Source organism: Pelophylax lessonae (assembly GCF_965119305.1).
Source record: "Pelophylax lessonae genome assembly, chromosome: 3".
Classification (NCBI taxonomy): Eukaryota; Metazoa; Chordata; class Amphibia; order Anura; family Ranidae; genus Pelophylax; species Pelophylax lessonae.
In genome coordinates this window covers 14,994,943-15,020,361 of record NC_138770.1, presented here as the reverse complement: position 1 = coordinate 15,020,361, position 25,419 = coordinate 14,994,943, and the positions used below count along the sequence as shown (strand labels likewise).

The 25,419-nt window shown below is 46.4% G+C and overlaps 2 protein-coding genes across 2 annotated transcripts in view; one reads left to right on the top strand and one right to left on the bottom strand.

Moving 5' to 3' along the window:
- Window positions 1-25,419, bottom strand: part of LOC309550227 (uncharacterized protein) — a 1,381,219-nt gene that overhangs the window by 104,106 nt on the left and 1,251,694 nt on the right. Inside the window, 1 exon segment of the mRNA XM_082250638.1 lies at window positions 13,190-14,024. Within this exon segment, the coding sequence (XP_082106764.1) occupies window positions 13,190-14,024 (835 nt within the window).
- The window catches only part of LOC309550746 (uncharacterized protein), a 224,815-nt gene continuing 220,639 nt past the window's right edge, over window positions 21,244-25,419 (top strand). Inside the window, exon 1 of the mRNA XM_082251086.1 lies at window positions 21,244-21,487. Within this exon, the coding sequence (XP_082107212.1) occupies window positions 21,317-21,487 (171 nt within the window). The 5' untranslated portion in view covers window positions 21,244-21,316. The remainder of the gene's footprint in view (window positions 21,488-25,419) is intronic.

The window sequence follows — 25,419 nt, the reverse complement described above, 5'->3', positions numbered from 1 at the left end:
CTTGACCAGTAGGACAGCCCCCATGGGTGTGTCTATGCTAAAAGCTTTTGTGACTAACAAGTCTTATGCCTAGCTACTCCTGCGGAGCGGAAGTCAATACCCATTGGTGACGACCGTATGAGTGGGCGGCGACTGTCGGAGGACTCAGAGAAAGGAATTTTACGGTAAGATTTTACAAAAATTCAGTTTTTACCATGTGTGCAAAAATAATGCAAACACAGCTCTGGCAGTGAAAGGGTTAATGTGAGCAAGATGGGATCACTCTGCTGTGATCACATTAGAGCTCCCCCTAGCTGCAGCCTGGTAATAACATTTCTAGGAGGTCTATTCATTTATCTGCTACAGACTTCCCATCTTTGTATAAACGTCTACTGACATTTAGGGGTAAATTTTAGAACATTTACATAGCAATTCTCTCAGTGACAATGTATGTACATTCCTTCTGTGTGATTGGGGAAACAATGAATGTTATTAGGGGATTTGCTGAACTGGTTGAATATTTTTCATTGATTTAATGATGTTCGGAGCTCCTAAACCCAGGGTGGGTATGGGGAAAAATCAAGAGAGCAGCCTAAAAACATCAAATGAGGATATATGTAACGGGTCAAAATTAAGAGGTTTGTATACCAATGCCAGAAGCCTGGCCAACAAGATGGGAGAGCTGGAGCTACTGATGTTTGAGGAGGACTTAGATTTTGTGGGGATAACTGAGACTTGGTTTGACAGCTCTCATGACTGAATGGCGACCATTCAGGGTTATTCCCTTTATCGCAGAGATAGAGAAGGTAAAAAAGGGGGAGGGGTATGTCTGTATAGTAAGAACAGTGTACAGGTAAATATGAGGGATGATATTAATAATGGAGCTATGGACGAGGCAGAATCCCTATGGGTAGAGCTTCAAAGGGAAGGCACTGTGGGGAAGGTAATATTGGGCGTATGCTATAGGCCCCCCAACCAGAGGGAGGAGGGGGAGGCGGACCTCATTTTACAGATAGGATTGGCAGCAAGGATGGGAAATGTCATTATAATGGGGGACTTTAATTATCCTGATATAGACTGGGCAGAAGGAACCGCACACTCAGCCAAGGCTAGGCAGTTCCTAAATGTTTTGCAGGACAATTTCATGGGTCAGATGGTGAATGCACCGACAAGAAACAATGCGGTACTTGATCTACTGATTACCAACAATACAGACCTGGTCACGGATATAGAAATACGGGACAACTTAGGAAACAGTGACCATAGGTCAATTGGTTTCAGTATTAATTACAGTAATAGGAAACACAAGGGTAATATAAGGACACTGAATTTCAAAAGAGCCAATTTCCCTAAACTGCGCTCGCTGCTAGAAAATATCAAATGGGATAGAACCCTGGGAACAAAGAACACAGGGGAAAAATGGGAGTGATTCAAAAGCATACTAAACAAAGGGATTGACCAGTGCATTCCAAAGGGAAATACATTTAAAAGAGCAAAACTAAACCCTGAGTGACTAAACTCCAACATAAAAATGCATATTAATACTAAAGAAAAGGCCTTCAAAAAATACAAGGGGTCATTGGCAGCATTTAAGCATTACAAAGAGTGTAATAAGAAATGTAAAGATGAAATCAGGGCGGCTAAAATAGAACATGAGAGACATATAGCGGAGGAGAGTAAAAAGAACCCCAAGAAATTCTTTAAGTATATAAACAGTAAGAAAGCGAGGCCAGAACACATTGGCCCCATAAAAGATGACAAAGGAAATATGGCCACTGAGGACAGAGAAAAGGCGGAAGTGTTAAATAATTTCTTCTCTTCAGTCTTCACAAAAGAATCGGGGGGCTACACGAACCCAGCTTGTAAGGCCGAACTAAACAACACACCTCAGGAAGTGCCGCCATGGCTAACAGAAGATAGACTTAAAACTAAACTAGAGAAACTTAACATAAATAAATCCCCGGGACTGGATGGCTTGCACTCGAGGGTTCTTAAAGAACTCAGCCAGGTGATTGCCAGACCATTATTCTTGATCTTTAAGGATAGTTTACAGACGGGTATGGTGCCAGCTGATTGGAAAAAAGCCAACGTGGTACCAATATTTAAAAAGGGGCCAAGATGTATCCCGGGTAACTGTAGGCCGGTCAGCCTAACATCTGTAGTCTGCAAGATTTTGGAGGGGATGTTAAGGGACCACATACAAGACTTTAGTAATGAAAACTGTATTATTAGTAGTAATCAGCATGGATTCATGAAAAATCGTTCTTGCCAAACCAATCTATTAACCTTCTACGATGAAGTGAGCTGCCACCTAGATAAAGGTAAGCCTGTGGATGTGGTGTATCTGGACTTTGCAAAGGCCTTTGACACCGTTCCCCACAAACGATTACTGTACAAACTAAGGAATGTAGGTATGGACCATAAGGTGAGTACCCGGATAGAGAACTGGCTCCAGGGGAGAGTCCAGAGGGTGGTGATAAATTAGGAGTACAGTACTCGGATTGGGCGTGTGTGGAAAGTGGGGTCCCCCAGGGTTCTGTCCTGGGACCAATCCTGTTTAATTTATTCATAAATGATCTAGAGGAGGGGATATCTAGTACAATCTCAGTATTTGCAGATGATACTAAATTAGGCATGCCAATATCTTCTATGCAGGATGTGGAAACCTTACAAGCAGACCTGAACAAAATAACGGGGTGGGCAACTACATGGCAGATGAGTAGGGTTGAGCGGACACCTAGATGTCCGTGTTCGACGGGTTCGGCCGAACTTTAAAAAAAAGTCTGGGTCCGTGTCCCGGACTTTTACCAAACTTTTCCCGGACACCGAACCCCATTGAAGTCAATGGGGACCCGAACTTTAAGGCACTAAAATGGCTCTAAAACACCAATGGAAAGGGCTAGAGTGCTGCAAATGGCAGCAAAACGTAGTTAAGAGCATGGCAAGTGCTCTGCAAACAAATGTGGATAGGGAAATAACTTAAAACAACAAAAAAAAAACAGAAAAATAAAACAATGTTCTTCATCTCTGAAGGACGAGGCCCATAAGGAGTAGGAGGGAGGTTGAGGTGGTGGTGGATGTGGCGGTGTCATAGGCGTGCGCACAGGGTGTGCCTGGTGTACCTGGGCACACCCTAATCACCTAGGGCACATAGCATTATCGCTCTGTTTGCCAGTGAGGAGATGGGAAAGATCTCCCTCGCACCTGCTCTGCTCTATTTCTCTTTGCCAGCAGGGAGAGTAATGTATCGGGGCCATGTACATGTAGGCAAACACATGCATGTGTATTTCAACTTTGGGGTGCACACCCTAATGCAATAGGCTGCGCACACCTATGGGCGGTGTAGGTGGAAGCGGCGGTGGAGGAGGACCAGGGCCGGATTAAGAGCATCATGGTCTTGGTACTGAGGATTTTGAAGGGCCTTAAGGGCCGTGCCTTGGCATGCACCCAGAGGAGGAAGGGTGCAGCCATGCATGCCTAATTCAACATGGGATGCTGTCTCTGAAGCCCATAAACACATCCATGCATCGGCAACTGTCCCTCCTTGTCCGGCCTTCGCGCTGTGTGGGGAGGTTCTGAGGGTGCTGCCTGGGGAAGCGAGTATAGAAGCCAGACTTCTGTGTTTACAAGTGACAGAAGAGCGGTCACAGTGAATATGGCCAACCCGGGGCCTATATAAAAGGTAGGGGCCTGCATGGAGCTGCAGCTCCAATAGCCCCTACGTTAATCTGGCCCTGAGGAGGAGGACGAGGTAGCCAACACTGCTTCTTTTCACAAATTTTAAATGAGGGTACACCCCAAAAGAGTGAGAAAGAGCAAAAATGGAACAATGGCTGGGTAAGGTCGGTATCCATTGCTATTCTGCACAAGGTACGGAAAAGTCCCGTGGGATCCATGCCTGGTTCATTTTAATGAACGTGAGCTTGTCCACATTGTCTCTGGACAGGCGGCTGCGCTTGTCTGTTATAACACCCCCAGCCGTGCTAAATACCCGTTCAGATAATACACTGGCTGCAGGGCACGCCAGCACCTCCAAGGCGTAAAGGGCAAGCTCAGGCCATGTGCCCAATTTGGAGACCCAGAAGTTGAAGGGGGCAGACCCCTCATTCACTACATGTAGGCGTGTGCACACATACTGCTCCACCATGTTGGTAAAATGCTGCCTCCTGCTAAGACGTTCCATCTGACCTGCTGGTGCTGCTGTTTGTTGTGGCGTGCTGACAAAGCTTTTCCACATTTCGGCCATGCTAACCCTGCCTTCTGAGGTGCTGGCGGTGCCCTGGTTGAGTTGGCGACCTCCTCCTCCTCCTCCTCCTCTGCCTTATGCTTCCACTGTGGCCCCACTGTCAGATGGGAATGCCAGCAGCATCGCGTCTACCAGCGTGCGCTTGTACTCGCGCATCTTGCGATCGCGCTCCAGTGAGTGAATTAAGGACGGTACGTTGTCCTTGTAACGGGGATCCAGCAGCGTGGCCACCCAGTAATCAGCACAAGTTAGAATGTGGGCAACTCGGCGGTCGTTGTGGAGACACTGCAGCATGTAATCGCTCATGTGTGCCAGGCTGCCCAGAGGTGACGAAAGGCTGTCCTCTGTGGGAGGTGTATCGTCCGTGTCCTCTGTATCCCCCCAGCCACGCACCAGTGATGGCCATGAGCTGGCCTGGGTGCCACCCTGCTGTGAACATGGTTCCATCTCCTCCTCCAGCTCCTCCTCCTCCTCATCCTCCAGAACTGAGCCCCTGCTGGACAATTGTGTCCCTGGCGTTTGTGTGTGCAGGAACCCACCCTCGGAGCCCCTTGCGAATGACTGCCCTGAAAGCCTTTGAAATGTTACCTCTTCATCCTCCTCCTCCTCATCCTGTGCCACATCCTCTTCCATCATCGCCCGAATTGTTTTTTCAAGGAGGCATAGAAGTGGGATAGTTAAGCTGAGAACGGCGTCATTGCCACTGGCCATGTTGGTGGAGTACTCAAAACAGCGCAACAAGGCACACAGGTCTCGCATGGAGGCCCAGTTATTGGTGGTGAAGTGGTGCTGTTCCGCAGAGCGACTCACGCGTGCGTGCTGCAGCTGAAACTCCACTATGGCCTGCTGCTGCTCGCACAGTCTTTCCAGCATGTGCAAGGTGGAGTTCCACCTTGTGGGCACGTCACATATGAGGCGGTGAGCGGGAAGGCCGAAGTTACGCTGCAGCGCTGCCAGGCGAGCAGCAGCAGGGTGAGAATGCCGAAAGTGCGCACAAACGGCCCGCACTTTCTGCAGCAGCTCTGACATATCGGGGTAGTTTTTAAGGAACCTCTGCACCACCAAATTCAGCACATGCGCCAGGCAAGGGATGTGCGTCAAACCGGCTAGGCCCAGAGCTGCTATGAGATTTCTCCCGTTATCGCACACCACCAGGCCGGGCTTGAGGCTCGCTGGCAGCAACCACTCATTTGTTTGCTGTTCCATGCTCCTCCACAACTCCTGCGCGGTGTGTGGTTTGTCCCCCAAACAGGCAAGTTGTAAAACTGCCTGCTGTCGTTTACCCCTGGCCGTGCTGAAGTTGGTGGTGAAGGTGTTACGCTGTCCAGATGAGGAAGCGGAGTAGGAGGAGTTAGGAACAGGAGGCAAACTGAAGCGCCCTGCAATCCTCGGTGGTGGAAGGACATGCGCCAAATTGCTATCCGCCTCAGGCCCATCCGCCACTGCATTTACCCAGTGTGCCGTTAGGGAGATATAACGCCCCTGACCGTGCTTACTGGTCCACGTATCGGTAGTTAGGTGGACCTTGGCACAGATGGCGTTGCGCAGTGCACACCTGATTTTTTCCCCCACTTGGTTGTGTAGGGAAGGGATGGCTTGCCTGGAAAAGTAGTGGCGGCTGGGCACGACGTACTGTGGGACAGCCACCGACATAAGGTTTTTAAAACTGTGCGTCTCCACCAGACGGAATGACAGCATTTCAAAGGCCAATAATTTTGAAATGCTGGCATTCAGGGCCAGGGATCGCGGGTGGGTAGGGGGGTACTTCCTCTTCCTCTCAAGTGTTTGGGAGATGGAAATCTGAACGCTTCCACGGGACATTGTGGAGATGGTTGTTGGTGACCCAGGTGGTGGTGTTGCTGACAGATCGTCTGTTTGCGGGGTGGCAGGTGCCGGTATCACTACAGATGTGGCTGGAGCGGCCGAGACTGCAGCAGAAGAGGAAGCAGGATGAGCCAGAGACGTTTCTTGGTTTTGAAGGTGTGTACTCCACTGCAGCTCGTGCTTTGCACTTAGATGCCTGATCATGCAGGTTGTGCTCAGGTTGAGAAGGTTTATGCCTCGCTTCAAGCTCTGATTGCACAGGGTGCAAACCACTCGTGTCCTGTCATCAGCACATTTTCTAAAGAACTTCCACGCTAGAGAACTCCTTTGAGCTGACTCGTTCCCTTGCTGCGTTGGGCAGTAGCGGGCGTAGTGTCTAGGGCACGGCCGCTCCGCTTCTGCACCCTGCTCCCTCTTCTGATGTGCTGGTGGCTCTGTGCGACCACCGCCTCTTCCTCCAAACTACTCAGGTCACCTGCATGACGTTCATTCCATGTGGGGTCAAGGACCTCATCGTCCTCCACATCATCTTCCACCCAGTCTTCACCCCTGCCCTCCTTGTCGGTCTCCACAATGCTGAACGCCGCAGCAGTTGGCACCTGCGTTTCGTCATCATCGGAGACGTGCTTGCGATGATCCTTGCATGTACTCATCTTGAGAAATAAGTGGTTGGGCATCGCTGCACTCAATCTCTTCCACTTCTGGGGCAGGGCTAGGTGGATGGCCCTGGGAAACCCTGCTGACAGAGTCATCAAAAAGAAGAAGAGACTGCTGTATGGCTTGGGGCTCAGACTGCTTGCCTGATTTGCAAGGGGGTGAGGTGAAAGACGGTTGGACATCGGCTGCAGGTGCCAACTGTGACCTTTCTGCAGTAGACTGGGTGGGAGACAATGTGAAGGAACTGGAGGCACTGTCAGCAGCAAACCAATCTACTATCGCCTCCACTTGTTCTGGCCTCATCACTTCTAGGGGCGTATGATGCCCTACCAAATACTGATGCAGGTTCTGTCGCCTACTCACACTTGAGGAAGGTGTTTTACTTGTGCGTGTAGCTGGCACAGATCGACCACGTCCTCTCCTTGCAACAGGAGCTCTAGCAGCAGCACCACCACGACCCAGGCCACGGCCCCTATTTGACGCTCTCCTCATATTTCTGAAATTTAAGATCTTGCCCTAGAAAGGTCTTTATTGAATAGCGGAACAAAAGAACAACAGTATCGCACGGGTGTATCTCACAGTCAAATATGCAAACTATGCCGCAATTTAATGTTTTTTACACCAAAAGGGTGTGTATTGAATAGCGGAATAGGATAAAAAACTGTATCTCACACGTACAAACACAGACTAGGCCCGATTAAATTTTTTCCTACCCTAAAGGGAGGATGAGGAAGAGGAGTATGGAACAGGCAGCACCCTCAAATCTTCAGAAGTATGAGATGAACCCCAAAAACTTGGAAAGGTGGATCTCACACGTACCGACACAGACTATTCCGCAATTTAATTGAGCCCCAAAGGTTTTTATTGAATAGCGGAATAGGAAATATGATCAAAAAAAAGTGTATGTTTTTCACACGTACAGAAGCACACTAGGCCCCAATTACTATTGTTTGTACACCTAAAAGGATGGATGAGGAGGAGGAGGAGTATAGAACAGGCAGCACCCTCAAAGCTTCAGAAGTATGAGATGAACCCCAAAAACTTGGAAAGGTGGATCTCACACGTACCGACACAGACTATTCCGCAATTTAATTGAGCCCCAAAGGTTTTTATTGAATAGCGGAATAGGAAATATGATCAAAAAAAAGTGTATGTTTTTCACACGTACAGAAGCACACTAGGCCCCAATTACTATTGTTTGTACACCTAAAAGGATGGATGAGGAGGAGGAGGAGGAGTATAGAACAGGCAGCACCCTCAAAGCTTCAGAAGTATGAGATTGTGTTCACTGTAACCCACAAAGATTGTGTTCACTGTACCCCATAAAGATTGTGTTCACTGTACCCCACAAAGATTGTGTTCACTGTACCCCACAAAGGTTTTGTTCACTGCACCCCACAAAGATTGTGTTCACTGCACTCCAAAAGGATTGCCTTCACTGCACCCCACAAAGATTGTGTTCACTGTACCCCACAAAGGTTTTGTTCACTGCACCCCACAAAGATTGTGTTCACTGTACCCCACAAAGATTGTGTTCACTGTACCCCCCAAAGATTTTGTTCACTGCACCCCACAAAGATTGTGTTCACTGTACCCCACAAAGATTTTGTTCACTGCACTCCAAAAGGATTGTCTTCACTGCACCCCACAAAGATTGTGTTCACTGTACCCCACAAAGGTTTTGTTCACTGCACCCCACAAAGATTGTGTTCACTGTACCCCACAAAGATTGTGTTCACTGTACCCCCCAAAGATTTTGTTCACTGCACCCCACAAAGATTGTGTTCACTGTACCCCACAAAGATTTTGTTCACTGCACTCCAAAAGGATTGTCTTCACTGCACCCCACAAAGATTGTGTTCACTGTACCCCACAAAGGTTTTGTTCACTGCACCCCACAAAGATTGTGTTCACTGTACCCCACAAAGATTGTGTTCACTGTACCCCACAAAGGTTTTGTTCACTGCACCCCACAAAAATTGTGTTCACTGTACCCCCCAAAGATTTTGTTCACTGCACCCCACAAGGATTGTCTTCACTGCACCCCACAATGATTGTCTTCACTGCACCTCACAAAGATTGTGTTCACTGCACCCCACAAAGGTTTTGTTCACTGCACCCCACAAAGATTGTGTTCACTGTACCCCACAAAGGTTTTGTTCACTGCACCCCACAAAGATTGTGTTCACTGTACCCCCCAAAGATTTTGTTCACTGCACCCCACAAGGATTGTCTTCACTGCACCCCACAAGGATTGTCTTCACTGCACCCCACAAAGATTGTGTTCACTGTACCCCCCAAAGATTTTGTTCACTGCACCCCACAAGGATTGTCTTCACTGCACCCCACAAGGATTGTCTTCACTGCACCCCACAAAGATTGTGTTCACTGTACCCCACAAAGATTTTGTTCACTGCACCCCACAAAGATTGTGTTCACTGTACCCCACAAAGATTTTGTTCACTGCACTCCAAAAGGATTGTCTTCACTGCACCCCACAAAGATTGTCTTCACTGTACCCCATAAAGGTTTTGTTCACTGTACCCCACAAAGGTTTTGTTCACTGCACCCCACAAAGATTGTGTTCACTGTACCCCACAAAGATTGTGTTCACTGTACCCCACAAAGGTTTTGTTCACTGCACCCCACAAGGATTGTCTTCACTGCACCCCACAAGGATTGTCTTCACTGCACCCCACAAAGATTGTGTTCACTGTACCCCACAAAGATTTTGTTCACTGCACCCCACAAAGATTGTGTTCACTGTACCCCACAAAGATTTTGTTCACTGCACTCCAAAAGGATTGTCTTCACTGCACCCCACAAAGATTGTGTTCACTGTACCCCACAAAGGTTTTGTTCACTGCACCCCACAAAGATTGTGTTCACTGTACCCCACAAAGGTTTTGTTCACTGCACCCCACAAAGATTGTGTTCACTGTACCCCACAAAGGTTGTGTTCACTGCACCCCACAAAGGTTTTGTTCACTGCACCCCACAAAGATTGTGTTCACTGCACCCCACAAAGATTGTGTTCACTGTACCCCACAAAGGTTTTGTTCACTGCACCCCACAAAGATTGTGTTCACTGTACCCCACAAAGATTGTGTTCACTGCACTCCAAAAGGATTGTCTTCACTGCACCCCACAAAGATTGTGTTCACTGTACCCCACAAAGGTTTTGTTCACTGCACCCCACAAAGATTGTGTTCACTGTACCCCACAAAGGTTTTGTTCACTGCACCCCACAAAGATTGTGTTCACTGTACCCCCCAAAGATTTTGTTCACTGCACCCCACAAGGATTGTCTTCACTGCACCCCACAAGGATTGTCTTCACTGCACCCCACAAAGATTGTGTTCACTGCACCCCACAAAGGTTTTGTTCACTGCACCCCACAAAGATTGTGTTCACTGTACCCCCACAAAGGTTTTGTTCACTGCACCCCACAAAGATTTTGTTCACTGCACTCCAAAAGGATTGTGTTCACTGCACCCCAAAAAGATTGTGTTCACTGCAGCCCACACACAGAAAAATGGATGTGGATCACTGACACCTGCCTATCTCCTATCCCACACCACACAGCAATATCGATTGTAGTTTGTAGAACACAGTTTCCCTAAAATTCAGCAGACTCTGTCCCTAACAGGATTGAGAAGAGATCGTAGATCAGGAGAACTAAGTGCAGACCCCACCCCACACAGCAATATCGATTGTAGTTTGTAGAACACTCTGACCCTAAAATTCAGCAGACTCTATCCCTAAAATGCCTACAACTCGCCCTGCCTAAACACTCCGACCTGTCCCTCAATTCTATCCGGACACAAATGGTTTTTTCCTGCCTATCTTTCCCTAATCAGCAGCCAGCACGTTGATGTGTGCTCTGTCCCTGATCTAAGCAGCAGAATGAAGACGCTGCGGCTGCCTGGAACTTATAAAGACTTGGTCACATGCTTCAGACGGCCAATCACAGCTACTGAGACATTTGCAGGCATGGCTGGGATGGCTTAAGGCACACCAGTTAAACGATTGTTGATTGGCTGTTGAAAGCCCGCCATGAAAAGAGCGCCAAAGCATGCAAAACCCGGAAATAAAACGACCGAACACGGATTTTTACCCAAATATACAGTAAAGTGTCCGTGTTCGTGTTCGGGTAACAAAAATCCAATTATTCGGTACGAACACGAATAATACAGTCCGTGTTCGCTCAACACTACAGATGAGGTTTAATGTTGAAAAATGTAAAGTAATGCACTTGGGTGCCAGAAACCAGAAAGCAAGCTACTCACTAGGGGGGAACCTCTGGGTGAGTCTAGGATGGAAAGGGACCTGGGGGTACTGGTAGACAACAGGCTTGGCAGTGGCATGCAATGCCAAGCCGCTGCAAGTAAAGCCAACAGAATACTGGAATGTATAAAAAAGGAAGATTCACTCCAGAAATAAAGAGATTATTCTCCCGCTCTACAAGACTCTGGTCCGGCCACATCTGGAGTATGCTGTCCAGTTCTGGGCACCGGTCCTCAGAAAGTATGTGCTGGAACTGGAAAGAGTCCAGAGAAGGGCAACAAAAATAATTAGGGGAATGGAGGACATCAGCTATGAGGAAAGACTGCAAGCACTGAACTTATTCTTTCTGGAGAAGAGACGATTGAGGGGGGATATGATATCAATGTACAAATACTGTACTGGCGACCCTAGCATAAGGAACAAACTATTCAGAGAAAGGAGATACAATAAGACACGTGGCCCCTCACTAAAACTAGAGGAAAGGCGGTTTAACCTTAAAGTGCGTAAGGGGTTCTTCACTGTAAGAGCGGTAAGGATGTGGAATTCTCTTCCACAAGCAGTCGTATCAGCAGGGAGCATTGATAGCTTCAAAAAACGATTAAATGGGCACCTTAGAGACCACAACATACAGGGGTATACAATGTACGGTTAAAAGCAAACACACACACACATCATAGGTTGAACAGGATGGACTGATGTCTTTTTTCAACCTCACTAACTATGTAAAAAAAATGGAAAATGTGATATTTGGACACTAGATGGCGCTAATTGCTATGATACTGAGCACCATCTAAAGGCCAAATGAGGTAATTTTGGTTTTAAATCAATGGTTGGTTGAATCCTGTGGTTTTATTTTATTTATGTCCTTCAATGTGTACTATATTTATAAATGCATAAGTATGATCACAGGGATTTGTATGACCCCTCCCCCCGACATAGGAAACTAAGGGGTTTATGCAAAGAATATGTTGGGTGAGTGTGACAAGGATGTGTCCAGCCGTGACAAATTCTGGCCGTATTCTAATAAGCACAGTGATTTCCTATAATCGTCAGCTCCAACTAGTGGCCATAATGAGGTATTCGTTCCAAAATACCTCAATCAGAAAAATAGTTCAATACCGCATTATGGCCACTAGTTGGACCCAATGATCATAGTAAATCACTGAATGAAACAAAATAAGACCAACATTTGTCATGGATGAATGAATGATTGTCATATTTGTTCATCTGTTTTATAAAAACGAAACATGTAAGTGAAGTGGTAACTATTGAGCCAATCCCTTCATCAAACCACACATAATATCTCCCTTCAAAGGGAAAACAGAAATTATTTACAGAAAATCAAACAGTATAAATATTTTCCAACCAAAAACCTCCACCCAGACAAGATATGTAGAAATATAAAGACAAGCGGTGTTACCTCTCGTGCTGCACTCCGTCAAGCCACCCAAACCCACACAGGAGCAAAGGAAAGAAGTTCTCACCTAGGTTATCTCCGAGTTCTCCTTCCCTCCTGTTGGGGGATGGGAGAAGGATGGACTGAAGACAGAAAGACACGCTTCGGGGTCACCACGGGTAAGTAAAGCCTTGAAATGAAGGACATCAACTTCAGAATTTATGTCTTGTCTGTGTAAAGTTTACTGATAAAGATATATGGGATCTCAAAGCTTCTAGCTCTGTAACCCGCTATATCATTATCAGTAACTGTCACACAGACAAGCAAGACATTCTGAAGGTGATTCCTTCATTTCACGGCTCTACTTACCACTCTACACCCCAAAATTTACTCAGCCAATGAAAAGTCAACAAGGTACAACACTTCATCCATGTCTCTGGTGATCTCTTATCTCCTTATCAACGGTTTCTTACATCATGAAGATCAGCCATGGAGTATATCTGAGGTGTATATAAGGGTGTTCTTCTTCCCCACATGTCCAGCAACATTCATATAGAAGAAATTTCCCGCACTCAAGGCACTAATACACCTCGAGGGTTGTGTAGGATCCCTGATGTACAGGAAGACAGGAATTCAGTGAGGAACAATTCCCTCACTCAGGACAGGAAAGCGGCTTCTCCCCTGTGTGAGATCTCTGATGGGTGTAAAGATGGGACTTCTGTGAAAAACATTTCCCACAATCAGGACAGGAATACGGCTTCTTCCCTGTGTGAGTTCTCCGATGTCTGGAAAGACCGGACGTATCTGAAAAACATTTCCCACACTCAGGACAGGAATACGGCTTCTCCCCCGTGTGAGATCTCTGATGTGTGTTAAAGCTGGACTTCACTGAAAAACATTTCCCGCACTCAGGACAGGAATACGGCTTCTCCCCCTTGTGAGATCTCTGATGTGTGTAAAGTGTGTACTTCTGTGAAAAACATTTCCCGCATTCAAAACAGGAAAACGGCTTCTCCCCCGTGTGAGATCTCTGATGTGTGTAAAGATGGGACTTCACTGAAAAACATTTCCCACACTCAGGACAGGAAAACGGCTTCTCCTCCGTGTGAGATCTCTGATGTGTGTGAAGAATAGACTTCCGTGAAAAACATTTCCCACACTCAGGACAGGAAAACGGCTTCTCCCCCGTGTGAGATCTCTGATGTTGGTAAAGATTGGACTTCACTGAAAAACATTTACCGCACTCAGGACAGGAAAACAGCTTCTCCCCCGTGTGAGATCTCTGATGGGTGTAAAGATGGGACTTCTGTGAAAAACATTTCCCACACTCAGGGCAGGAAAACGGCTTCTCCCCCGTGTGAAATCTCTGATGTGTGTAAAGATGGGACTTCACTGAAAAACATTTCCCACACTCAGGGCAGGAAAACGGCTTCTCCCCCGTGTGAGATCTCTGATGTCTGGAAAGAGTGGATTTCACTGAAAAACATTTCCCACACTCAGGACAGGAAAACGGCTTCTCCCCCGTATGAGATCTCTGATGTGTGTGAAGAATAGACTTCCGTGAAAAACATTTCCCACACTCAGGACAGGAAAACGGCTTCTCCCCCGTGTGAGATCTCTGATGCTTGAGAAGATCTGCTTTTGTTACAAAACATTTCCCACACACAGGACAGGAAAGGGGCTTTTCCGCGATGTGAGATCTCTGATGTCTGTAATGATTAAACTTCTGAGAAAAACACTTCCCGCACTCAGTACAGGAAAGCCTCTTATCTGTTGGAAGGACGGCAACGTCCCTCACAGTCTGTGGTTCCTCAGGATAAGAGGAATACGATGGTCCGGCACCGTCCATCACAGTCTGAGGCTCATCAGGATAAGAGGAATACGATGGTCCGGCACCGTCCCTCACAGTCTGAGGTTCCTCAGGATAAGAGGAATACGATGGTCCATCTACACTGTGTGGTCCCGGATGGACATTTGAGGTAGCCGGGTTTTCTCCTGGACTATACTGTGTGATGTCCTCATCTTCTACTTTACAGTTTGGAGACAAAGTGAGACAATCCTCTGAGGTTTTCCTCATCTCCCATCCATGTACTAAAATAGAAATACAAAGATTATTACTAGACATCAGCAGATTGGTTCCCCTAGACCAGGACTCCGCCCATATCAGGCAGCTTTGTCTCTGAGAATCTTACAATTCTCCCCTCAAGGTAACTAGTAAATGGTAGAGGGTGACTAGATGTCCCAGGAGCCACACATCAAGTCAAGACCTGCTGTATGATAGTAAATGGCAGTCTCAGTCTGGACCTATGCCAGGCCACGCCTTGATGTGCGGGACACCTACTCACTATCTATCGATGTATAAAATGTCCAGCTGGTAGAAAATAGGTGTAACAAAAAAGAAACCATATTATGTGTATATATAGCAGTGGGTAGAGGGGAGAGCAGAAGTCAGGACTATGTAATGTACAACATAGAGTATATAGAGTATATAGTGCAAGGGGTCAGGAGTATGTAATGTACAGAATATTGTATAAGATACAACTGATAGGACTATATAGTATCAGAATGATGTAATGTACAACATAGAGTATATAGTGCAGGGGTCAGGAGTATATAGTGCAGGGGTCAGGAGTATGTAATGTACAACATAGAGTATATAGTGCAGGGGTCAGGAGTATATAGTGCAGGGGTCAGGAGTATGTAATGTACAACATAGAGTATATAGTGCAGGGGATCAGGTGTATGTAATGTACAACATAGAGTATATAGTGCAAGGGTCAGGTATATAATGTACAACATAGAGTATACAGTGCCGGGGTCAGGAGTATGTAAGGTGTAATATGAATGTCGAATCCCTCCGACATCAAAAAGGCAGGATAACTCCTCCAAAAGTCAGGGGCGGGCTAGCATTTCATCCCACGGCTGAATCCATGCCATAAATACCGGGACCAAGAAAGGATATTGGGTGCCAGTCACTTTTGTCTTTTTAACCATTTACTGACCCGACCGCCGTCATTATACTTCGGTCGTTTAAAGCTAAATACTGGTGTTATGGCTGCAGATAGCTGCCATAACCCCGGTATTTTTTTAAACAGCGGGCGGCCAGCGTTCAGATAAGCGTGGTTCCAGTGGTGTATTCGCTGCGGGATCACCCTTACGGTGCGGCGGAAGAGGTGCCCCCTCTGCCTCCCGCCACATCTCGGCCGTTTTCCCTGCTTACCGCACCCACCGGCAGCAGGGAAAACGATCTGGTCCCAGATCCTCAGAGACAGGAAGTCGAGTGAGGGAAAGATGGCCCCCACTCGACTCTATGGTCGTTGCCTAGCAACTGGTTTAAAGGGCTAATTTTTTTTTCAACAATTTTTTTTTCCTATTTTAGTGTAGATGTGAGATCTGAGTCTTTTTGACCCCAGATCTCACAAAAAAGAGGACCTGTCATGCCTATTTCTATTACAAGGGATGTTTACATTCCTTGTAATAGGAATAAAAATGATCAACATTTTTTTTTTTTTTTTTAAACTGTGTAAAAATAAAAATAAACAAAATAAATAGGAACAAAAAAAAAAATAAATAAAGCGCCCTGTCCCCGTTAGCTCGCGAGCAGAAGCGAATGCATACACAAGTCCCGCCCACATATGTAAACGGTGTTCAAACCACACATGTGAGGTATTGCCGCAATCGTTAGAGCGAGACCAATAATTTGAGCTCTAGACCTCCTCTGTAACTCTAAACTGGTAACCTGTAGAAATTTTTAAAGCGTCGCCTATTGGGATTTTTAAGTACCAAAGTTTGTCGCCATTCCACGAGCGTGCGCAATTTTGAAGCATGACATGTTGGGTATCTATTTATTCAGCGTAACATTATCATGACGTGGGACGTCACTACGGAGTGAAGCAGCGGTCATCTCGTTGGCGGTCTAACATTTCTGGCAGATAAGCTCTTTTTACTCTTATTACCTGTAAGCATTTATTTGGCATAAGGAAATTAAATGGTGGTTCATTAGAAGTTGCACTATGGTTTTCTTTTTTGCTTTTTTCTGGTATATATGAGTGATCAGTCTGCCTTGTACCATCTGTATGGAGTCGCACCTAATTGGCTTGATCCTGGAATCGCTGAGGATTTCTGGAGGAGCAGTTTGGTGGAACCTTTGAGCCTTCTTTTATTAGTGGGACGGTAAGCGGCAGTGTGATTGGGGTTGCTCTCTATCTCTGGTGGTGTTGGCACTTCAAGGAGACCAATCAGCTGGACCCTACCTATACCTGGACTTTTTATATAGCGCTAATTTTGTAAAATTATCTTTAATATTATGGAAAAAAAAAAAAAAAAAATCGGGCTAACTTTACTGTTTTCGTATTTTTTAATTTGAAAAAATGAATTTTTTCCAAAAAAATGGTGTTTGGAAGACCGCTGCACAATTATGGTGTGATAAAAAATAATGCAATGATCTTCATTTTATTCTCTAGGGTCTCTGTTAAAAAAAGATATAATGTTTGGGGGTTCTAAGTAGTTTTCTAGCAAAAAAAAAACAGATTTTAGCTTGTAAACACCAAGTGTCTAAAATAGGCCGGGTTTAGAATGGTCCAGGAGGTGAGGGGTTGGAGGTGAGGGTTGGGGGGGGGGTCTCAGATACCATGGCAGATCACTTACAGACTCTGCAGATGAATGTCTACTCTCACAGTGTCAGAACCTAGAAGCCGACTGAGTAATGCCCCATACACACGTGCAGATTATCTGCAGACTTTTGTCTGCAGACTTACCAAAACCATATAATATGAGGTCAAACCTAAACACTTTCAATTTGTATGCAATCCGGCAGGCCCTTGCACTACATAGAAAAGGTAAGTCTGCAGACAAAAGTCTGCAGATAATCTGCACGTGTGTATGGGGCATAACACTGTAAGCACATTCCCAAATTTCAGTGCGTTCTCCAAGTGAGTCACCAGGCCCTCCTTAGAGACCGGCCTTCTTCATGACTCCTTCCAGCAAGGGGCCTCCTCTGGGTCTCCTCCTTGGCACAGCTTCCTCCAGACCAGGCAGGACAGCTTCACAACCACTTCAGCACATGTTAGGCCCCAAAACAGGCTAATGGACCTAATAGCAGAGCTCCCTCCAGCAGCCCCTCCCTACACCTCATCCCAGGGGAAGAGAGCGAGCACATGGCCTGTCACATATATTTATTTCCTCCCCCAGCATGCACCAGTGACATAAACCTCCTACTGGATTGGCTGACAGAAATATAAATATTCTTAATGTAAGACATTAAACCCAAAGAAAATATTTATTATATTGCAGCTTATCGAGTCTTCGATTTGATGTTAGTTTTCCTTTTTAGGATTTCTTATATGTTCATCTGGTGATCTGGCCAGTAAATCTGTTCTATAAAAGCTCCAACTCTAAAGCAGAATGTATCAGTTACTGGGAAGGGGCAGACCATTTACCACTGACAGGGGTGCTTACAATGATCAGCTTTTATTTATTCTTGTAAAACCTTTATCCTAAAGGAAAAAATAATTTGCTGTAACTAATTATAAGGTGTGAGATGGAGTTTGGCTTCAATTTGTTACTGTTTTTAAATCTGATAATACATCTAACACCCCCTCCCCACCCCAGACTGATAATGCTGCTGTCTCCAGAGTGGGGGCGCTCTAATACAGAAGGTGTGACCAGGTGAAAACAGAGGGGAAAAAGCCTTAAAAAGAAAAGTAATGCAGCCACCACATCTAATGATCGGTAAGCTGCAATGTATGACATTTTTGGTTTTGGGTTAATTATCATTTTAGTTTGGTTGGTGAAATGTCATACTATGTCCAGTGATAGCGGTGACATCTACTGGCCACAGTGAGAAATCACAACTCAGCTTAGCTTAGGGAAAAACCAGGCGAAAAACTGAACAATCAGTCTGAGCTAAGTACAGCCCAGCCAAAAACTAACATGACATAGTAGTCCCTATTTAAGACAAGCTGAAACTCCAGATCCCCGTCTCCTTTTTTCTGACTGCTCAGATAAACTGTCTAAATTCTGGACTATGGACAGATGTAAAGTGAGGAATGCAGATAAAGGGGTACAACTTATGTAGGAGGATTTGTTTCATTTCTGTGTATCCCCTGAGGACAGTCACTTCACTGGGTATATGGAGGGTTTACACCCACTCTAAATGTGCACATGAGACAAGTTGCAGAGGTCCCACACCGCTGCCTCCCATCTCCTGAGACTGCACTCAGTGACTTGGGTGTGAGACTATACAGACATATCCCTCCACCCGACACAGCCAGCAAATAACAGAGCAAGTAACCCTGGGAGAATTGTTCTGTCATATTTTGCTAGACCCCGGCATGGGGCAGAAGACCCAAAAAACATACCCAAGGTGCCTAGGTCTAGTAATGCCTATGGTCAAAATGAACATTTTGCTGCCAGCTGAACCCCAGAATCTCCATAAATCCAGTCTAGAGACATAAATTGTGTCTGCAGCACAGAGAAGGAAGATTATCCGAGAGAAATACAGGAATACAGGACGGGGAACACAGCTCAGGAAAGTGACCAGGGGATTACAGACTGATATCACCCAGTCCCCGCCCTACTCTGGACCAATCAGTGAGCAGTATGGGTGGAGGAATGTATTTAGTGTTAATGACCCACCTGTGCTGATCTCTGTAGGAGTGTCCTCCTCTATAAATGTCCCCGTTATTCCATCCTCCTCCATAGACTGCTGATCATCCCTCACATACCTCTCTTCTTCTTCTGCTTTTACCTCAAATTCTATATCGATTGGATCTCCACTCTAAATCAAGAAAAAGAGAGAAAATATCATCTGTAAAATATAAGATTTATTATTGTGACATCACATAAAAATACACACATTGTCTCCATGAGTCGGTGTTTTATAATCTCTGTCTCACCAACCTTGTAACATTGAGGGATGGTGTGATCTTCCTGTGTGGAATCCCGGGAATACAGAGGACGGGGACATCTCTCTGGTGGGTTCCTGGTATTAGGTGGCTCCATCATATCCTTGTGTCCTTCTGAAAACTCCTCCATCACTCCATACTCCTCATCCTCCTCTTTATACTCTTCTTTAACATCAATATTATCATCCCCGAGGTTTCCACTCTGAATATATAATAAAATATTCATTGTAACAAACATGCTGTATATAAATCAGAACTACCAATCATTGTCACTCATCTACCTGATGATGGTGGGGGATGGTGTGACCTTCCTGTGTGGAATCCCGGGAATACAGAGGACGGGGACATCTCTCTGGTGGGTTCCCATTACTGGATCCATCTGTAGGAAACACACACACTGACTGAATACATTGTTTCTATGTGTTTATCAGATGATGGGGGATCTAGGTGGATCCTCCGTACTGCTCTCTCCTTTACAATAAAGTCTCCTCTTACCCGGTGATGTGAGGGGCGGCTGATTCTCCATCATGACGTCCTTGTAGAGATCCTTGTGTCCTTCTAAATACTCCCACTCCTCCATGGAGAAATAGACAGTGACATCCTGACACCTTATAGGAACCTGACACACACAATGATACAGTCACCATCCAGACACATCCCTTGTCTGTTACTGGATAATGTCCCAGAATTCCCAGCACCGCTCACCTCTCCTCCATGATCTCTCTGGTGACTTCTAGAATCTTCTTTGTATTTCTCTATTCTATCGGGGAGGGAGGTGGAGGCAATGTGATGGTCATGCGATCTCCAGACTTCACAGGAGGAAAACTCTAGATCTGAACACAAATAGTAAAATCAAATGAAATTCCCAGAATCCTCCTCACCTCACCATTCAGGTTTCCATTTGATTAAAGCCCCACCTCAGACTGAGGTATAATTTACCCACACAGGACCCCCACACTACGCAGGGTAAAAAGCTTGTTGCAGGCATTCTGACATCATTACATACAACGCAGGACCAACAGTCCCACTTTGCTAATGAGGATGCCAAGGGTCCGCCCACATCCTAAGAGAGGAGAAGAATAAGCTAGATGGAGGGACATTGGGGGAGGAGCTGTGAGGTCAGTGTGATGTCATAGGACATATAGACTCGGGATGGAGGGACATTTGGATGGGGAGATTTGAGTGGCCCTATATATGAGGATCCTGTGCTAACCAAGTCATTGTTCCCGGGTGCCTCCCACTTCTAAAATAAAGAGTGAACTTTGACCTTTACCATACAGAAATCTGTGAAAGTAAGCTCTCATGTGAGCAGGTGACGTGCGGAGGAACGGAGTGTAAATAGCAGACAATTTTCTCCAGAGTTCCTAATGGTGGGGATGGATTTTGCTGCATGCTGGTGCCAAGTTTCCACCCCCCGGGGTCACTGCAGGGGTGGAGAAAAGCTGTGTAAGAGGATATGGAGGAGAGATGAGGAGGAGATCCAGGAATCGGGATAAAGGTCAGGACAAGCAACAGACGAGCGCATCCAAGAGATGAAGCCGGGGTCACTACACAGAAAATCAATCCAAGGAAACAACAGGCAGGAGGAGGAATAGCAAGAAGGAGATCAGAGACAAATGAGAATATTGCTCAGCCAATGGGAGATTATCTTAGCATGACTTACATGATGGGGGAGGGGAGGAAGTCACTTAAGGTGACCATAGATACATGGAAATTCAGCTGGTTCAGCAGGGATCGGTCACATTTCCATCCATGTGTGGTCAACTTTGGAAGCAAGATATATTAATCATCAACTGATCCCCTTGAAGGGGTTAATCTACTTATTACCTCTTCTGCCCCCAGATCCTGCAGTGTCTCCCTCTACGTTCTATGGAACGTCCTCTTTACCTAACATCACTTCCTGTCTGTATTCCATAGAGACTTCCTGTCTGGGTAGAGGTGAGATCACCACCTTGTGGAGCTCAGAGGAACTGCAGCCCTGAGAACCGTCTGGTAGTGTGAACACGGCCTTGTGCTGTGTGTATGTACTGTATATCCTTCCCCTTTCTCTCCTCCCTGAGTGTGTATGAAGAGGCGGAGCTCCTGCTGGAACAGCGGTCGGAGGAGGAAGCCAAGTCTAGGAGGGAGACTGACAGAAAGCGCAGCAGACTTGCAGGAGTGAGCGAGGAGGATCCAGTTCCTTTGCCATCGGAGGTGAGGAGAGTGTGAAGGATGTTTGTGACTCTGGTAGATGAAAAGCTGGGAATCATATTGCTCTGGTGAGTGGGGAAGCACTACTAAGGGGGCGCCCTCACCATCACGTGTGTAAGAGGTGGAAGAAGGCGTGGCTACACTACAGCTGGCACAGTTTGGAGCACGGAGCACTTTCACACCTTATCAACTTTTCATTCATTTGTGGACTTTTTTTGGAGCAACAGAACTTCATTGAAGTAGATGCAATGTGGAAGCAGTGGACTTGCAGATAACACTATATTGAGCAAAAAATATTGTATGTTTACATGAATTTGCTCTGGTTTTTACTTTATAGAAAATATTATAAGATTAAAGAAGTAGGTGTAAAGTGGAAGCAGTGGATCGGCAGGGAACAGCATCTTGAGCACAAAGCACTTTATGTTGTATATGAATTTGCACATGGATCAGTTTACGTAATTTATTGATAAACACCATAAGATGAATGAAGTAGGTGTAAACCTAGACCTAGGGAACACAAGGGAGGTGGAGTGGGAATCCTCCTATCCTCACAGAGCACCTTCCAGGTTCTCCACTCTCCTCCCTCTCATCATTTGAAGCTCACTGTACGTCTATTTTCTCCAATCTCCTCTAGAATTGCTGTGATTTATCGGCCTGCTGGACCGGTATTAACTTTCCTTGATGACTTCTCTGCCTGGCTGCCCTACTTTCTCTCTTCTGAAATCCCCACAATCATTCTCAGCGACTTCAACATCCCTGTTACTACGAACACTTCTGCTACTTCCAAACTTCTCAGTCTAACCTCCTCATTTGGCCTGAAGAAATGGGTACACAATGGATAGAGGCTTCTACTCACTCTGGTGGCAACACCCACAGCCTTGTATTCTCCCACCTATGCACTCCATGCATCCTCTCCAACAATCCTCTCCCTCTCTCTAAACACCACTAGGGATGGGCGAGCGGTTTGGGCCGAGGAGAACTTCACCAATCACCCGAATTTTCTGTTTTCATTTTTTTTACTATTTACATCCCGTCGAGCGCACAGTCAATAGGTTGTTAAGAAGCGAGACTGGGAAGCCGGCCGCTGCGTCCTTAAAAACGAATGAGTCATGAGCTGTCAGTGGGCTTCCTCGCTGACAGCAGAATATAAAAAAAAAAGAATTGCCGGCAAGAAGAAAATCGAGGAAAAATCGGCGTGGGGTCCCCCAAAATTCATACTAGGCCCTTTGGGTCTGGCATGAATTTTAATGGGAACTCCATGACAAAATTTAAAAAAAATGGCATGAAGTCCCCCCCAAAATCTATACCTCACCCTTATCTGATCATGCAGCCTGGCAGGCCAGGAAAGGGGGGGATGGATGAGTGCCCCCCCCCGAATCATACCAGGCTACATGCCCTCAACATTGGGGGGGGGTGCCCCAAAGCACCTTGTTCCTATGTTGATGGGGACAAGGGCCTCTTCCCCAAAACCTTGGCCTGTGGTTGCGGGGGCCTGCAGGAGGGGGGCTTATCAGAATCATGAAGCCCCCTTTAACAAGGGGGCCCCCAGATCCCGCCCCCCTGTGTGAATGAGTTTGGGGTACATTGTAAGAATAAATGAAGCAATGAGCCCATTTTTTACAATTCCTTCTATAGAAAAAATCAAAAAAACAATGTCCTCCAATGTAGATCCGTCGTCAGTCATGACACCCACTGCACCTCTGGACCCCAAAAAAGAAAACACTCCACCCTCAAGGAATGACAGCCTAACAGTTCTTAAAAAGGTAAGGAGCAGGGCCACCTGATGATATCATGTGGTGGCCCGCCCCCTTGTGATGTAACTGAGTGATGCATGCTGGATCAGTGACATCATAAGGGGCAGGGCCACCAGGTGACATCGGTGACAGCGGTGCAGCGGTTGTTGTGATTGACAATGGATATACATGAGGGGACATTGTTTCTTTATTTTATTGTTTTAATAATGAACTGGCTCATGTCTTTATTTTTGACACTTTTTTTGGTAAATGAGGGCCAGGATCTGGAGACCCCTTTTTCAAATGGGCTTCCAGATTACGATAAGCCCCCTGCAAACCCCCCTGCCCCAAAGCACCCCCCCCCCCAATGTTCAGGCCATGTGGCCTGGTATGGTTTGAGGGGCACTTGCTTGTCCTCACCCCTGTCCTGGCCTGCCAGGCTATGTGCATGGATAAGGGTCTGGTATGGATTTTGGGGGGGAAGATATGCCATTTAAAGAAAAAAAATTGGCATGGGGTTTCCCCCTCAAAATCTATACCAGACCCTTATCCAAGCATGCAGCCTTTTTTTGGGCCTGGTATGGATGGGGCCTGGTGTAGACGGTGGGGACCCCACGCCGTTTTTTTTCCCATTTTTTATTTTCTTTGCCAACAATAATTTTTTTTACGTTCAGCTGTCTGCGGGAGAGCCCGCTGACAGCTGATGACTCATTTGTTGTTAAGGACGCCCTGGCCGGTTTCCCCGGCCTCGCTTCTTAACATCCTATTGACTGTGCACTCGGCGGGATGTAAATAGTAAAATAAATAGAAGAAACGCAGAGCACGCAGAAAATTTGGGTGTTTGGCGAACACCCAAGGGGGCCATTTTGGGCTGAAGCTATGCTCGGTCCAAACTGCTTGCCCATCCCTAGTGGTGTTTAGTGAGAGGGAGAGGATTGTTGGAGAGGATGCATGGAGTACATAGGTGGGAAAATACAAGGCTGAGGGTGTTGCCACCAGAGTGAGTAGAAGCCTCTATCCATTTCCTTTTCAGGTGACCGACAGCAAGTGGATGGGCCAAAGTTGTTTTTGTGCCCGGAACTCCACTTTAAGAGGTTAAACTTCCCTCCCGTGTTCTATCAGAAAACCCTACCCCATCAGATTTCCCTACCGACATCATTTCCGATTGAGATCAGCTGTGGATTCGTCATGCAGCAGCTGTGGATTCGTCATGCAGCAGCTGTAGCCACGTCACACGTCCTATTGTGCGTGCGCAGAATAGGTAGGGAAATTTGATAACATCGTAAAGGGTCAGACAAAAGTCCTACTGCGCATGCGCACCAACTGGTCAGGCAGCGGCATCGCTTATAACAAACATCCATCCGATCTCCATCGCCCACACCGTGCCGACCCGAAAATCCGATCTCCATGCACCACACTGCGCCGACCCGACACTGCGTTGACCCGACAATGAGACAGTGGGCGTGCGCGTGGGGGTAGGGAATAGGATTGTTCCATTGTCGGCTCGGTGCAGTGTGGGCCATGGAGATTGGATGGATGTTTGTTATAACAGATGCTGCTGCCCGACCAGTTGGTGCGCATGCGCAGTAGGACTTTTGTCTGACCAGTTACGATGGTATCAAAATTCCCTACCTATTCTGCGCATGCACAGTAAGACGTGTGACGCGGCTACAGCTGGTGCATGACGAACCCGCACCGGAAATTACGTAGGTAGGGAAATCTGAGGGGGTAGGGTTTTCTGATAGAACACCGGCAGATGGAAGGAAAAGATACATTGTATTCATTGTGTTTATACTTAACTGGGAGATTGATGTTGATAGGCATTTGCGGGAGGCTTTTTTTTTTTTTTTCCTTTGACAGCTGTTCTCTGCTCCCTCACAGCTATGTAAAGAATCGAGCAAATGTCATGTTAAGATCATCAGGGGGTGAATCGAGATTGCAATTTTTTTACGATTAGTCGTGCAGCTCTAGTAGCTACAAGCCTGCCTGAACGTGTTCCCTGATTGGGTTTCCTCCACTGCCCTATGAGAAGCCTCTCACAGGAGCCAGTGGGGAGACTCCCCTCTCAGCAGACACACCTGGAAACCATGACACCCTGACAAGAAATCATGACCCTGCTGTTAGGCAGACAAGGCCCCACTATACATTTACCTAGCACCTACCTGTAGGGTGCTACAGATCATCTAATCATTGGTAAAAAAG